We start from the raw sequence: 16,655 nt of genomic DNA on the forward strand, positions 1-16,655 counted from the left end.
ACTGCAGGAAAAACCTCGGGGACTGTGGATGAGCCAGGGAGAGACACTGCACCCTGGGCTAAGATGAGAGCTTTCATTCGGCTTCTCAGTCTCCTCCTGGTGGGGAGTCCTAACCCTTTCCTCTCCCATGAAAAACCTGCTCCTGTTGTCCTGGTGAACAGAGAGGAATACGAATCTATGGTTCAGGGCTCTAAAGCAGAGGGAGGACCAGAGTGGGACTTGGAATCCTTTAAGGAAGGAGCCACCAGTTTCATTAGTTTCCCTTACTTCTTCAGGTCATTATCAAGCGACTAGATGTATTTAATAAAGTCACCTGTTGAATGATTTGAAAGTGCTTCAAATGAATGAGTAAGTGTGGTTTGATTACGAAAGTGTTCCTGGCGGGGTGTGGTGGATCATGCCTGTAATCCCAGCACTTTGGGGGGCCAAGGAGAGTGGATCACCTGAGGTCAGGAGTTCGAGACCAGCTTGACCCTCTCTCTACTAAAAATGCAAAAATTAGCCATGCATGGTGGTGGGCACCTATAATCCCAGTTTCTTGGGAGACTGAGGCAGGAGAAGAATTGTTTGAACCTGGGGGCAGAGGTTGCAGTGAACCGAGCTTGTGCCATTGCACTCCAGTCTTGGTGACAGAGGAAGATTTCGTCTCAAAAAAAAAAATAAATAAATAAAAGAAAGCATTCCTGCTCTACCAGGTCCTGCCAAATCCACAAAACAGGTGTTCAGTTAAGAGCCAGGGCAATGGCCAGGACAGTCTGCCTAGAATAGTGTTGGAACATGGTATTTGAAATGATCACACGGTCAACTTCCCAGAACAACTTTGAGGACAGAGGCTACCTTGTGGCTGGAAAAATATGTATCTATGTGTGAAGAGGATGGAATACAGTTGAAAAGCTTTGCAGGCTATGGGCCAAATTTAGAAACCTTGTTTGAAAAACCTCATAGGTGAGTTCTTTTTTTTCTGTCTCATTCACTCATTTATTTGCTTATACTTACCAAGAGTCTACTATAGGACAGACCCTCTGTTAGGCCTTGGAAATCCATTAAAGGGGCTCCCTTCTCTGCAGCTACTGAGAAATACAGACACACAAACAGGGGCCCCAACGGAAATGTGCCAGGTGTCATGGAGGCAAGCAGAAGGAGCACCCCATTTGGTCTGGACTTGGAGAAGGCTTTACAAAGCAGATGATGTTCAGCTGGGCTTTGAAGGGTATTGAGGCAGACAGGGGAGCCATAAAGAGAGACTTGAATGTTCAAGATAGATCTCTTGGTGTGTCTTGGGTAACGTGTGAAGGATGGAAGACAGCAGAGAGAAATCATGTCACCTCATATCACTCTCTCGCTCAAATCCTCTCACTTCCCATCTCACTAAGAGTAAAAGCAGGCCGGGTGTGGTGGCTCACACCTGAAATCCCAGCACTTTGGGAGGCTGAGGTGGGCGGATCACCTGAGGTCAGGAGTTTGAGACCATCCTGACCAACATGAAGAAACCCTGTCTCTTACTAAAAGTACAAAATTAGTTGGGTGTGGTGATGCATGTCTGTAATTCCAGCTACCTGGGAGACTTAGGCAGGGGAATTGCTTAAACCTGGGAGGCGGAGGTTGTGGTAAGCCAAGATCATGCCATTGCACTCCAGCCTGGGCAATGAGCGAAACTCCATCTCAAAAAAAAAGAATAAAAGCGAAAGTTCCAACCAAGACCTAGAAAGGCCCTATCTGATTTGACCCTGGGGCCTCTGGGACCTCCTGCTCCCTCTCCTCCAGCCACGCTGGCATCCTGTGGTTTGGGAGGGTCCCTGTACTCTCCCTTCCCCTGATGGAAGACTCTGTTCCCAGATACCCACCTGGCTCGAGTCATGCTTCCTTCAGGTCTTCACTCATCAGTGAGTTGCTCCTTTGCCCCTCTCCTCTCTCCCCTTCTCTGTTTTATTTTTCCCTCTAGCTGTTAATAGCAGCAAACATTCAATCTATTTTGTTTATCTTTGTTTACTGTTTGTCTCCTCAAAGAAGAATGGAAGTCTATGAGGGTAGGAGCCCTGTTGTCTGTTGCTTCATTGCTGTATTCCTGGTGCTTGAAATAGTACCTGGCACATAGCAGGTGTGCAATAAATATTTGTGGAATGACTGCAGAAAAAGAGTTATGAAGGACTATGTAAAGTTAAGGTTTCTAGTTTTTATCTGTAAGGCAAAGGGAAGCTGTGGCCATTTTTAACCAGGGTGAGATAACCAGGTCTGTGTTTTCTAGGATACTAACTCTGTTGGCGACAGTGATAGAATGGTGGGTGGGTGGTGGGGAGGTGGAGAGAAACTGGAAGCAGAGAGAAAAAGAAGGATTTGAGGAGGGTTTTAAAGGTGAAATGACAGGTGAAAATGCATAACTCTGATTTTATGCATCAACCCAGAAAACTGCTTTTACTTAAGTGTTTTTATTTCTCATACACAACAATCCATCAGTATGAAATCAGTTCTCATCTCGAGACAAAGAATGCTTCTGAATCCTTGCTTGCAGAAAAGCAAGCTAGACTGCAATGCAGAGAATGCATTCAGGTCAGGCTGCTAGCAGGGAACTGATCAAATGGAGCTCTTCTTTGGAACTGCATCTATACTTGTTACACATCTCAAAGGCAACCTTCCTCATCTGGTAAGGTGATGTAACTTTTCTCCACCATCCCCCTGTTAATCTCAGCATCACATTTCAGTATTTTGTTTCCTTCGGCTTCGAGGTCCTCATTGAGTTTGAGATTGTCCTCTTCCCTTCCTTTCTGTCCATGCCTCTCACAAAACTTGCCAATGTTCTATCATCTCCTCCTCCCTTCGCCCTTTATTTGGTCGCACCTCACCTACTCCACTCTAAGTTTCTTCTGGGATTGTCGCTTCTGGACCTTCTTTCATGCTGGGCAAAAAATGCCTGGAATGTTTTTATAGAACCAATTTATAAGTCACCTCCTCCTCCTGCACCTCCATTTTCATCTACCAGCCAAAGGATCTTTCTAATGTTTTAAGAAAACAGCAGGCTACTCTCAGGAAGACTCAGAAAAATGTACCATCATCTATTGTTCTCCAAAAAAGAATCACTTGAAAATATACTGTAGCCAATTGAGACATGACTACATCAAAATGCAGAATGGAAGTTATGCTGGACCGGGACTGGGGGTCCATCCTCGGGTACCAGCAGCAGCACAAAGACTCAATGTGGAAAGCTGAGAAGTGAACCCTCAGGGTACACTGACTGACTTGCCACACCAACAAAAAGCAAGAATGGAAGGTCCTTCCTTGCTTTCACAGTGACATCTGAAGGAAGCTTCATGAAACTGCTTGTTCCTTAGGAATTGTTTTAATCCTATAACTGGAATCTCTCTGTAAAAGTTTCTCCCTCAAGAAGAGTTTTCTGTTGGATTCACAAACCCAGTTAAATAGGATTACAGCTATGTTAAAAAGCAAAATCCAGAAAGAACCCATGGCTTGGAACAGGCCTGGGAACAATTTTTTGTGTGGCTTTCTTTGAATGAGGAGCAGCTCATGACACCCCCAATGAGGACACAGATCCCTGGTCACCACTGCCAACCAGCCAGGACCCAACACAGGCTCTTGGCCACCTTTCCAGCCACATCTCCAGGTGTGCCAGACCTTGGGACGCTCTTCCCGCCTTCTGGGTTTGGGGAAACCCTACTTGCCTTCCAAGGCCTGGCTTACTTGTCTTCCTCACACGGCCCGCTCTCTTCACCCCTGCAGAGCTATAGGCAGTTATCACAGCCCACTGCAGACCAGCACTGGCTCCCAGTTCTCTCTGCGGGGAGCCGGTGAAGTTAGTTCTCATTTCAGACTCCTCTGCCATCCTCGTAGGACTCAGCATGAAGTGTCCTCTCAGGACCTGCTGTGTGTGTGGATACCTGGATCAGGCGTCCCTGACCCCATCTTCAGAATGAAGATCTAGGCCCCACAGTCAGTAAAGCCAAGTAATCCAACCCTTCAGGATGACTCCCTCTAATAATAAACAAGGAACAAAGAAGACTGGTTTCTTCCTGGATTTGAGGCATATTTTATCTATCTGACTGTAATGTCCACGAAAACAGGGACTAAATTTATTTACTTGCCCACAGTGCTAACAGTGCCTAGCCCGAGGCAGGTACTAATCAAGGTTTGTTGAAAGTATGAGGGTCTTATTTGCGCTATTTCCCAGATGGAGCAAAATGCATGGCACAGTTCACACTGACTGAAGCTATGATGAATGAATGAATCCTGGTCTAAGAAGTAAAATGAGGCCATTTTCTTTATGCTAAAACCAAACCCGACAAAAGACTCCCTCAGAAATGCGCACCTGCCTTCCTTCTCAGAGGCCCCCACCTCCACCCCTTTGTCTTGGCTTCTGTGTGAGACCCTGACAAACAAAAAGCTGCTTTGTGTGACTGGAAGCAAAGGCTTCAGAAATGCAAAACAACATTAACCTTTTTCCCCAACTGCATTTAACACACAGGGTGACTATAAACCTGGGGGGATCAGGAAGAAATCAGTTCGATATTCAGACAATAAATAAGGAAGAGACGCCTTCACATGTTCACCGTCCTGAGACCCACGTTTCCCCTCTTGAGAAGTGATTCAAAAACACCCATGCGGTGCCCCAGCCCCCTAGGGTGGCCCTTTCTTCTGTGCTGGTCGGTGATTCCCGGAGTGTGTGCCCATGTGTGCGTGCCGGGAGCAACAGTCACTGCGGCATCAATAAAACTGACTTACACCCGCATCTCTAAATGCCCATTGCGGTTCTTCAGAGACCAGGAATTTGTCAATGTTGCCTCCATGTCAACCTGGCTCTCCTAGGAGTCTCAAGGTTACACGAACCCAGAAAGAGATTCTCTTGATGTGCCCCTCTCTGTGTTCTCCGAAGATGACCAGAAACAATCATAAAAAAGGAACAAAGGGATTACAAATTAATCTGCCCTTGCTGGCTCCTCTGACTGCAATGATATGATTACAAACCCAGGATTTGCAAGAGACCTAAATTCCTCATTAATCTTCACTATCGTTTCTATCACTGTTTTTTTTTTTCTTTCTCTAAGCTCCTTTCTTAGGAGCTTAGAGGGGGAGCTAGGTTCTTTCTTCCCTCAGCAGTAACTGAAAAATATGTCCTTAACATTTCAAAAAAGCAGATCGTCCCTGTGCTATAACCACTAAAGCGTGGAGGTGAAATGGCACGGGTGTCCTTTATGTCACCATCTGTCTACGTTAATGAATAGAAGCGTGGATAACCTAAACTCGTGGTTTCTCTGGACAGCATAAATCTGATAATCCAGAAACATTCCAGAGTCTAAGAATTTCTCATTTCTTTACATGATACTTGCTTTGGTATAGCATGTTTTGACTGTTCAGCAGCAGGCAGTGAGTGAGCTCTAAATTGTGTTTTGCAGGAGCCTCTGCACTCTGGCCATCTGGAGCTGGGTCCTGCGGAAAGAACAGGTCCTGGCATCTTCCTGCCAGGCTCACTCCATGGGTCAGTGCTACAGTGTAATCAAAAAGCAGTGGGGCTTTTCTCCTTCTCTTTCCTAGATATGTCTACAAACTCCATTTGGGCAGTGGCACTGCCGGTGACATTTCTGCTCTGGGAACCACACATACTCCCACTGAGAGAAGAGAGATTCTATGAACTGGAGGGGGAACTGAAGCATTTAGAATAGCTGCTACTGGCCGGGCGCGGTTGCTCACGCCTGTAATCCCTGCACTTTGGGAGGCCGAGGCGGGTGGATCACAAGGTCAAGAGATCGAGACCACCCTGGTCAACATGGTGAAACCCCGTCTCTACTAAAAATACAAAAAATTAGCTGGGCATGGTGGCGCGTGCCTGTAATCCCAGCTACTCAGGAGGCTGAGGCAGGAGAATTGCCTGAACCCAGGAGGTAGAGGTTGCGGTGAGCGAAGATCACGCCATTGCACTTCAGCCTGGGTAACAAAAGCGAAATTCCGTCTCAAAAAAAAAAAGAATAGCTGCTACTTACATTAATCCTGGCATATAGTTCACGGTGGCTGCTTGTCTACATACATGGTGGTTCCCAGTTCTGCTTTTCCCTGGCTGAATACCTGTCCATGTTCTTCAAACTCAAGCTCAGCAGAAAGCTGAGGATGGGTTTGGAAAGCAAAGTGGGTGAAGTTTCCCCAAATGGTGTCAAAAAAGCCTCCAATCCCAGGCCCATTTCTGTGAGGCCCTGCTCTTACCTGGGTATGGCACTCTTCCTTTGGTGACCAGCTCTGTGAGTAAGATTCCAAAAGACCACACGTCAGACTTGATTGTGAACCTCCCATACAGGGCTGCCTCAGGGGCTGTCCACTTGATGGGGAATTTTGCACCTGCAGAATGAACACCTGGTTATTCATCAGGCAGAGGGCACTATACTGGGTATGGGGTGTGGGAGGGAAAGGCACTTGCAAGCTACTTTCTTGAGAACAGGTTTATAGGGGAGGACAGAAAGGAGGTGAAGCAGGAATGGACTGGGATTGGGAAGAGGTAGGGTCTGGACTTGGCTATGTGACCTTAAGTAATCCAGCTTAATTTAAATTTTCCTATCAAAGTACCTTAATACCTCAATAAAAGGGGGAAGAAACCCTGGTTTCTTGTGATTTAGGAAAATATATATATATTTAACTTTGAAATAATGCTATGTTTCAATAAACATACATATGATTTAGTCATAATGCTGGTCTCATGAGTCCTCTGGTATGTAAAATAGTTTAATCTCACCAGGTAGACAAAAATCAGATTAAACGACTGAGCTGCTCCCAGAATGGGGACAACTGGATACAGCCCATGTGTTCTGCTGAAATGGGTGAGGTTTCCCAAAGGCCTCCCACACCCATAGTAGGGAAAGTAATCTGCCTCTAGCTTCTTCTATCTCCACATTTGTGGTCTTTCCTCCATTCTTTCTCCCTGTAGTGGCCATCTTTACTCCTGGGATAGTTTTTTCTTCTGCAATATCACTTTCTTACCATCTTATTTTTCTCCTATAAGCCAGAAAGAGTACTATTTAATGTTTGTTTTGTAAAGAGCAGTTTTGCCTCCATGACTATCTTATGAGTCTCTGACTTTTCAAGACCAAGGTGTAAATTCATGCCAAAGTCAGTGGAGTCTTTTCTTTGAGAAATCACACCATTACACTCCAGCCTGGGTGACAGAGCAAGACTCCATCTCAGAAAAAATAAAATTAAATAAAATAAAGTAAAATAAAATGAAAGGGATTCAGCAGCTTGTGCTCTCAAACATTCAGCTCAGCAATTATGAAGCAGTTCTAGTTATTTTACTGAGCAAACTAAAAGAGAAACACAAAGAATTTTTATTACTTATGTAAACACAATTACATGTTTAAAGCATGTTCATTCTGCTTAAGGAGCTCCTAAAAATCATACACAGGCTGACAAAATCAGAAAGTTTCATAGAATCTTCCATAAAAAGTCAGTATGTGCAAAAGTGGTGAATGATTAAAATATTTAAATTGGCACAGTTTTAATAGCCAGAGGTATGATAAATTACAGCAATTAGATTTTTGTCTTAAATACAGCATATGATAACATCTTTAGTAAATCTACTCTGGCATTTTCAGGCAATATAATTTTCCTCTCCATCTCTCATGTGTCTGTGTGAAATGAAATGAAAAAAAAAATCCTACTATTTCATTATGAGGCATCTGACATAAACACTGGAGCAGAAAAGTTATTCCATAGTTTTCTTTTCCTTTTATGCACGGAGTTATTTTTAATTAGCTATGTTTCTCAGGCATAATTATTTATATCTTTCCTTATGTGCTAGATGATTCCACATAAGACCTGGGATTCTCTGAATAGTCGTTTTGTTTTTAAAGTTTCTTTCACAGCATTCTTCTCACACTTCCTATCCTTGAGCATTCTGTTCACGCAGCTTTGGACTTTGAGCCACTGGGATTAATGTGATAGATTTTCTTCAGTGTTGAGGGCAGACTTTGCCCTGGACCAAACCTCAGCTGGAGTTCTCTTACTTCAGAGAATTAAAGGTATACTACATTCATTCCTATTTAAACCATCTCTTGAGCCAAATTGCTTGGAAATCTCTGACCATCTCTGAAGTAAACGGAACATTCTTCTCTGCTGTGCAGACAAATCCTGTAAATGAAATGACAACCAAAGGAGCTGTTTCCCCTTCTCTGAATCACTCAACATTGATGGTGTGTGTGCTGCTGAAAGCGACTATTTAAAATTTGGATACAGTCATGTGACATTTTCCAAGGGCTTTCACAATTTCAGATTTAAAAAACCAATGGCAGTATCAGTCAGTTGCAATAGTTAGCTTTATTATTTTCTCATATTATAATCTACAATAAGGATTATAATACGTAAACCTTCAAAAAATGTTAAAACAAAGGCTACATAATGTAAGGAATCTTTGAAAGGAAGTCATTTGTAGACATGTGCTCTGACTTACTACTAGTCGGAACTCACTTAAATTTGTTTTGTATTAGTTTCCTTTCTAAGACAAGGAATATATTTGTACCAAACAATGTATTTATAATGTATTTGGAGGAATAAAAAATAATATCTTTGTCCAACTTCTTCTGCTGCTTCTCTGTCTTAAAATAGCAGCTGCATTTGACAAAAGAAGCTTCTTTATAGATAATTCATTTTCCTTTTCAAGGAAGACAAAAGGTTAAATCAAAGCAGCAATAAGGTATTAATGATTAACTGAGGTTTCTACTGAAAAGAGCTAATCCCTGCTTCCTCTTTTACACATCTCATTACCTCTGTTTCCCCTTATCTTGATTTCCCACCTCCTGAGGGTACAAAGCTATTGGCCTTAAAATGCAGCTCTAAATGTGGTGGAGTTAACTGTGGATTTTTGGCAGGTGTTTTTACAAATAGTCATGCAGGCTGCACAATGTAAAACCCCAGTCTATGAAAACAGCACCCCTAAGGCTGTGTGGTGCATAACCTATACAATCCCACAGGCGTCCCTGCTGCCAAGCTGCTGCAGTGGGCTCTGTAAGCTAGGAGACTTTAGACACCTTGAAGGAAGGATCTTCTGGGTGTAAATGATGCCTTTCCCTTGAAAGTAAAGTTCTGACTCTTAGGTTTTTTCACAGATATCGTGACAGGCATAAAGTCAGAATCAAAGTTGTCTTCTAAGTAGTATGGACGTAGAGAAAAATGGAGAAAATGTCAGAAGAACTGCATTGCAGTTCACTTGATATTGTTATGTAACTAGCTGATTCATTCTTTGAAATTTTTCTGCTTGGGAGCAGGATTTAGCTATGAAAACAATTTTCTCCTCTTCACATTTTATTTAGAGGAAACAGAGCAAACTATGCAGGTAACGGTCATCTATGTCACTGATGTCTTGAGCTTTACTTTAACACTTAGAGTGTTTGTTTCATGTTTACCTGAATTCAGAAACGGAAGTTACCACTGTATTTTTCATCTCTTACTGAATTTGCTTAACAGTTTAGGATTCTTTTAAGCCAGAACACAAAGGCCATAATATGTGTGTGTGCATGTGCGTGTGTGTGTGTGTACTTGGAAGCATCTTTTCCACTCAATGCTTCCCAGGTACTATTTGCAAATTTTACTAAACTCCCAAGGGAAACTCATTGCTGAAACTTTGACTTGTCATGGTGAAAACTTGACAACCTGGTGTTGTCACTGGTGCCCTTGTCCTAGAACTTCCAGGTAAGCGAATCTTTGTACCTTAGTCATTTAACTCCCAGGACCAGTTAGCCTTAGGCTGAATCATTCCTGCGATGAATAAATATGTCGATGTTTTAAATAATTTCTGACATACACCTTAATCCTGTTTCTCTGAATTCTGTTGAGATATGAAACAAATGGTCACAAACTGTGTAACGTCAGGGATCTTACTCACTCCCATGGCTCCAGTGAGTATCTTGATCCCAACGATGCTTGCATTTATATTACCAGATGGGACCTCTCTCGAGTCCCTGACTTGCATAACCAATTTCCTTCTCAACTCTCTCTCCATCATCACAATGGAGACACAACTGAGAAAAAAATTGGTTATGCAAGTCGGCACCCCTCAAATGCAACATCCAAAATTTATCTTCCCCATAATTTGGCTTCTCAATCCTTGCTGACTTTGTAAACCATCTAGTTGGTGATAACAGAATCCTGAGAATCATTGTCGCTTGGACATTCTATTTTTCATCACTGTGCACTCAGATCCCAGCACAGGGCCTGTCTATCGAAGGAGGTCAATAGTCTTTACTGAATGAGCTGTGGCACACCCCCTGCTTTGTCCCTGACCATGTCAGGTCCATTACATCCTGACCATTTCATACTCTTGAATTCACTACCCTCACTCTAGTCCTCACTGGCTCGGCATGCCCCCCTGGGTTTCTATAGTAGCCTTCTAATAGAATCTACATGCATAATCTGGTCCCTACCTACTTCCCCAGCTTCTTCTTATCATCCCAGACTTGTTCTCCTCTGCTTCCCTCCTCTGTCCTATACAACCTCTCCATTGCCCTTCTATGACTGCTTTGCAAATGCCAAGCTCTTACCTGCTTCAGGCACAGGCTATTTCCTTTGTCAGACTCCTCACCCCATGGCTAATTCTTCTCTTTTGCTCCTAGCCAAAGTGTTACTTGCACAGGGAACTTTTGCCTGATCACTAAAGACTGTGGTAGGTTTCCTACTTCTATGTTGCCAAAGCACCTCCCTTTTTGTAGTTGTTACTATTTTCCAGCAAATATTGCCTAACGAAGCTGTTACTATTAGAGTGCAATGAATGCATGAATTGTCTGAAGGCTGTCTCTGTCCACAGATAAATGCCATGCTTGAGTGCTGGAGCATGTCTTCCTGGATGGCCACCGTATCTCCAGTACCGAACACAGTGTCTGGAGCACAGAAAGCACTTGATAAACAGGTGCTGAATGAATGAATGAGTAGCTGGACAGCCCTTCCAGCCCTTTTCATTTTGGCTGAATAACCAAGTTCCTTACAGAGCTTATTATCAGTTCTCTGTCCTCTGGTGAGTCCTCTCCTTGTCCTTGGTGACAGTACCAGGGTCACTGTCTCCATGCCCTTTTAAGATCTAACAATTGCCAAATGACATGGAAATGCATCAGCCACACACTAATGAAACTTAAAAACACCTGGAGAACCCTGCATTTTCACTGCCAAGGGAAGTGTGTTCAGATCCCCTTTGGGTCGGAGTGATTGTACCTGAGGGAGTCCACACTTTTTCTGTGAGGACAAGGGGGCCCAGTTCACTGGGGCTGCAGCTGAGAATGGAGGTGGTTAGTTATATCAGCACAAAGACAAGGTGGCAAGGGGCCTTGGGAGAGTTCACAGTGAGACAAAGTGGAAAATCTGTTTCTTAATAGACTGGGATGAATGCAAGTGACTAGACATCAACCATTTTGACCTCACTGAGCCCTGGTCTTCCTCATTTAAAATAAAGTTAATAATCATCCATGCTTCAAACAAGAGATAGGAGAGGGTTGTAGATTTATTCAGTTATCAAAGTTTTTCCACAGAAATGACAACAAAATCCCCACCACTGCTGGGCTGGTTTGTTCCCTCTTTCTTCCCCACCAGTATTTCTAGAGTATTCCCGAGTGCCCGGCACTGCACTTGGTGCCAGGAGGATGAAAGTGAACACAGACTCTGGCAATCAAGAGGCTTAGTTTGAGCAAGATAAAATAAATGAATGCCTATTCTATATGTCAACTACAAGAAAGTGCTACGAAGAATATTAAGGGGTACTAGGACAGATTTTGTGGGACTCTGTAAGCTGCACTAGAATTTTGGATTCCATCCTAAGCACAACAGAAAATCACTGGGCTGTGAGCAGAAGCGCGATGACTTCCCACATAGTTTCCTCCCCTTGTCTTTTAAAACATGGAAGATAACACACCATTACCTTGAGAATGATTTATGATGAGACATAACGGGAAAAAGTGTTTTGACTTTTCAAAACTCTTCAAAAGCACTGTGACATTTCAAGGCCCATGGGTGTCTATCAGCAATTAGCAATTGGGTAGATGATGCTTCCATTGTCACTTTTGTCATGTTTACTTAACTAGTGGCTCTCGTGCATTTGTACTATTCTAGCACACTTCTCACATTTAAATAATACCAATAATGTCAGGAACAAAGCAGTAAAACTTAGCATACTCCAACCTGCAAAGCTCAAACATTTCTATGAGAAGTGCATGAATTATTTTTCTGAGTTTATTCTTCCCATGTTCTTCCTTTCTTCCCAAGCATTTTGTCTCCCCTGTGGGCTCTTCTTGCTTGGGCTTACTCAAGCAAGCCTCCTGCCCTCTCCTGGGTAGCGAGGACTATAGGTTGCACCATCATGTCTGGCTAATTTTTAATTAACTTAATTCAGTTTTTTTTTGAGGCAGAGTCTCATTCTGTCTCCCAGGCTGTAGTGTAGTGGCATGATCTCGACTCACTGCAACCTCGGCCTCACGGGTACAAGCAATTCTCCTGTCTCAGCCTCCTGAGTAGCTGGGACTATAGGTGCATGCCACCATGCCCAGTTAATTAAAAAAAAGATTTTTTTTTTTGAGACAGAGTCTTGCTCTGTCTCCCAGGCTGGATAGACTGCAGTGGCGAGATCTTGGCTCACTGCAACTCCACCTCCCATATTCAAGTGATTCTCCTGCCTCAGCCTCCTAAGTAGCTGGGATTACAGGCATGAACTACCATGTCTGGCTGATTTTTGTATTTTTTTTTTTTTTTTTTTTTTTAGTAGAGATGGGGTTTCACTGTGTTGGCCAGGCTAGTCTCAAACTCCTGACCTCAAGCAATCCACTACCTTGGTCTCCCAAAGTACTAGGATTACAGGCATGAGCCACTGCACCTGGCCAATTAAATTTTTTTTTGAGATGGGGTTTTGCTCTTTTGCCCAGGCTGGAGTGCAGTGGTGTCATCCTTACTATAACCTTCACCTCATGGGTACAAGCAATTGTCCTGTCTCAGTCTCCTGAGTAGCCTCCCGAGTACCTCCTGAGTACAGATGCACACCACCATGCCCAGCTAATTTTTACAGTTTTAGTAGAGATGGGGTTTCACCATATTGGTTGGACTGGTCTCAAACTCCTGACCTCAGGTGATCCACCTGCCTTGGCCTCTCAAAGTGCTAGGATTACAGACGTGAGCCACCGTGCCCAGTCTAATTTTATTTTTTGTGGAGATGGGATCTTGTTATGTTGCTGAGGCTAGTCTCAAACTCCTGGGCTCAAGTGGCCCTCCTGCCTTGGTCTCCCAAGGTTGTGGGACTACAGTTGTGAGCCACCATGCCCGACCTAACTTGGTTCTTGCTACCCCAAACACAGTTAGTCTAGTTCTGTTTGCTTTACTATAACCTGTGCCCTGCACTTAGCATGCTCATACTTGTTTCTTTTACATTGGCTTTGGAAATGCTTTCTTTCCCTTCATCTGCTTAGCTAAAGCCTATTCAGTTTAAGTCCCACCTCCTTCATGAAGTCATCTGTGATTACTCCAGCCTTCACTAATCTCTCCAATGGACCTAGTGCCAGTGCTAGAAACAACAGTTTAACGCTTGATAACAGCAGCTACCACAATAGCTAAACACACTGAGTGCTTGCTAAGAGTCAGGCATGTAAAGCGTTGTGCACATGAGTTGGATACCAGGATTAGTCTTGTTCTACAGATGAGAAAATGGAACGCAGAGAGGAAAGCAATGTGCCAAACAAAGGACACGTGTGGATGGTGGAACTGGGATTTAAATGGAAGGCGCCAGGGCCAAAGTGCGTAAATACTATACACTGTTCCACCATGTCCATGTCTCTTCTGTGTCCTTTTACTAGTGCTTTCATAAGTGATTTAAAACATCTCCTTGGCCGGGTGCGGTGGCTCACGCCTGTAATCCCAGCACTTTGAGAGGCCGAGGCGGGTGGATCACGAGGTCAACAGATTGAGACCATCCTGGTCAACATGGTGAAACCCCGTCTCTACTAGAAATACAAAAAATTAGCTGGGCATGGTGGCGCGTGCCTGTAATCCCAGCTACTCGGGAGGCTGAGGCAGGAGAATTGCCTGAACCCAGGAGGCGGAGGCTGTGGTGAGCCGAGATCGCGCCATTGCACTCCAGCCTGGGTAACAAGAGCGAAACTCCATCTAAAAAAAAAAAAAAAAAAAATCTCCTTAAATAGAATGCAAATCCCTTGACGTTGGAGACACATATTTCTTCATAGCAACTTGCCTACAGCTGGTTAAACAGCAATAAATGCTCTAACTGGCTAAAGAGGTCAAGCCAGGCAGCAAGTTATCTGACACCCTGATGGCCAAAGTAATTCTCTTCCTTCACACAGACTTAAACTAAACATGAAGAGTGACAGTCCAGTGGTGTAATAAGCTAATAACTGCCGTCACTCTTAAAAGTTATAGGAATAAAATCTTCCTTTCCTACGACAGGACAGTCTGACTGATGCTCTTGGTTTTGAAGGGCAAACAGGATGACTGCCCAAAGTCATTATGTCAGGATGGCCCATCTCAAGCCCCAGGTCACATTCCAGTTAATGAAGTCCTGCTATCCCTAGTGGCCAGGTCATCTGTTTTTCACTTCTGCCTCAAATAGAAACAGTCTTACTTGACTCAGTTACTTCCTGTTCTTGATGTGACTTCATACATTAAGATGATGGCATGGACATTTCAAATGCTCCAATAGGACCGCAGATACTTTGCTGCCAAATCACCTCCTGCACTAAAGGTACATAACCCAGCCAGGAAATACGGAGCAGACACTCTTCAGTGACAATGCAAAGCGGTCCGATTGTGGGCTGAGCTGGGATTGAGTGGTCACTTGTGGAAGGGCTAGCATGATCATTTAGGAAAGGAGTCAGGCATCCCTGGGCTTACACACTGGATTTGCTGGGTGACTATTTAAAATATCCCTAAGTCTCAGTTTTCTAGTCTGTAAAGTGGAGATGATAACCTCCTAAGGTTGTGGTGAGAAGAGTTGGTGTAAAGGGTTCAGCACTGCATCTGGCACCTGGTAATAGTTAAAAACATGCCAGCTATTATTTTATTCAGATAGTAAAGGCCTAAAGTCATTGAGTTGCACTAGCAAATGCCATCGGCAATGCCAAAGCTCTCCAATTATCAAGGGAGGAAAAGAAGATGAAAAAAAAAAACCCTCATCAAAACATGCAGCAATCAATCACTGAGAATCTTCTGAGTGTTTGTGATGTCCCCAGTACCCTTTAAGCACTCCTGGGAAAACCAAGCACAGGTTGCCTCCATCCTTGGAGCTTCTAGACAGACAGGGAGACAGAGCTTGCAGGCAAACCCAACAGAGAACGAAATGATGGCACTGCTTTTAGGAAGAAGAGGGTTCAGAAGAGAGAGGAAAAGAGAACATGAGCAGAAGATGAGGGTTTCAGGGAGAGGCAGCCGCATTGATGCAGCATGACCTGTGGCTCTCCCTGCGGCAGGGAAGGGTCAGGGGAGGTGCCAGGACAGGCCTGGGTGGGCCCCACTCACATCACTGGAGAGCTGAACTACCAAGTCTCTCTCTTTTTATTTTTCCTGGTGACCAGGCCAGATCCATAGTCTCAGAGAATATCCCGTCTGGCTAAAAAACTAGGCCAAGGTGGAGAAAGTGAAGTCAGTATAGAATAAAAGAAGCTAAATCCTTCCTACAGAGAATCCAAGTTGTGCCCTAACAGCATTTTCAATGAGGAAACCCATTAGCTTCAACAATAGACATTGTTTTTCTGAACCAAAGAGCCACCCAGAGCCCTTTTTAATTATAAAGCCACTAACTCTGCAAATTATTATATCCAATATTTAATAGTATGCAGTACTTCAACTTTAAAGTTACTCTGGGTAATAAAAGAAATCACAAACAATGCCAAGAACAGAAATTTGGTTTACATGAGGCGGAGGTAACAAGGCAGTACTAGGACAGGATATCCCGTGAAAGAAGCAAAATCAAAGCTGACTTGACCTGGAACTTTGTGGTTAAACAAAACAATGATTTCAAACCCAGTGAAACTTGGCAAACCGAAACTCAGAATTTTCACACCAGGCCAAGGGAATGACTTTCAGATTTCCCAAATACTTCTGAAGTAATACAACTGGGTGTTTCGGTTATTCCTGGTGACGCATTCTGTTGAAATGTCTACTTCGAGTTCATAAGGTTTTAGCATCATGTTTTAAAAATTTCATTTACTTTAAAATAAAAATAAGTGAAAAGTAAATGGCACAATGGGTTAAGATTACATTCCATCTGAAATTTCATAATGTTGAGCAAGGAGTTTGAGAAGGAGGGAGGTCAGGAGGAACAAGGAGTGCTGTCCCACTGGGGATGTGAGTGGAGAAGGGACAAGTTAGGACAAGGAGGACAAGAACCAAGGAGTAGAAGGTGGGCCTGAACATACTGCAAAGATAAGGCTGGTTAACTAGGCACAGATCCAAATTCTGGCTGAGTTGAATCCATGGAAGGAATATTCAGGCTGAGAGAGGTGAGCAAAGTTCCAAGGAGAGCCCAGAGTTCAAGACCAGACAGAGAAGAAATAGAAGGTCCATCAGTGGGTATTAAAAATCGAACCCAGGACAACTAGAGGACAGAGGAGAGTAGACTCAGCTACCAGGGAGAATGAAGGGGTTGAGGCTGGACTCTAGGCATTAATCCTGGGGCTTTGCAGTTGGGGAAA

The 16,655-nt window shown here is 43.7% G+C and overlaps 1 protein-coding gene across 4 annotated transcripts in view; it reads right to left on the bottom strand.

Annotated features, from left to right (window-relative positions):
* FYN (FYN proto-oncogene, Src family tyrosine kinase) overlaps nucleotides 1–16,655 on the bottom strand; it is a 192,260-nt gene that overhangs the window by 8,341 nt on the left and 167,264 nt on the right. For all 4 annotated transcript variants that reach the window (XM_078369967.1, XM_035296539.3, XM_008994918.5 and 1 more), the window contains one exon: nucleotides 6,205–6,336. In XM_078369967.1, coding sequence (XP_078226093.1) covers nucleotides 6,205–6,336 — 132 coding nt within the window. The remainder of the gene's footprint in view (nucleotides 1–6,204; nucleotides 6,337–16,655) is intronic.

The sequence above is a fragment of the Callithrix jacchus genome, chromosome 4 (assembly GCF_049354715.1).
Source record: "Callithrix jacchus isolate 240 chromosome 4, calJac240_pri, whole genome shotgun sequence".
In the NCBI taxonomy this organism is placed as follows: domain Eukaryota; kingdom Metazoa; phylum Chordata; class Mammalia; order Primates; family Cebidae; genus Callithrix; species Callithrix jacchus.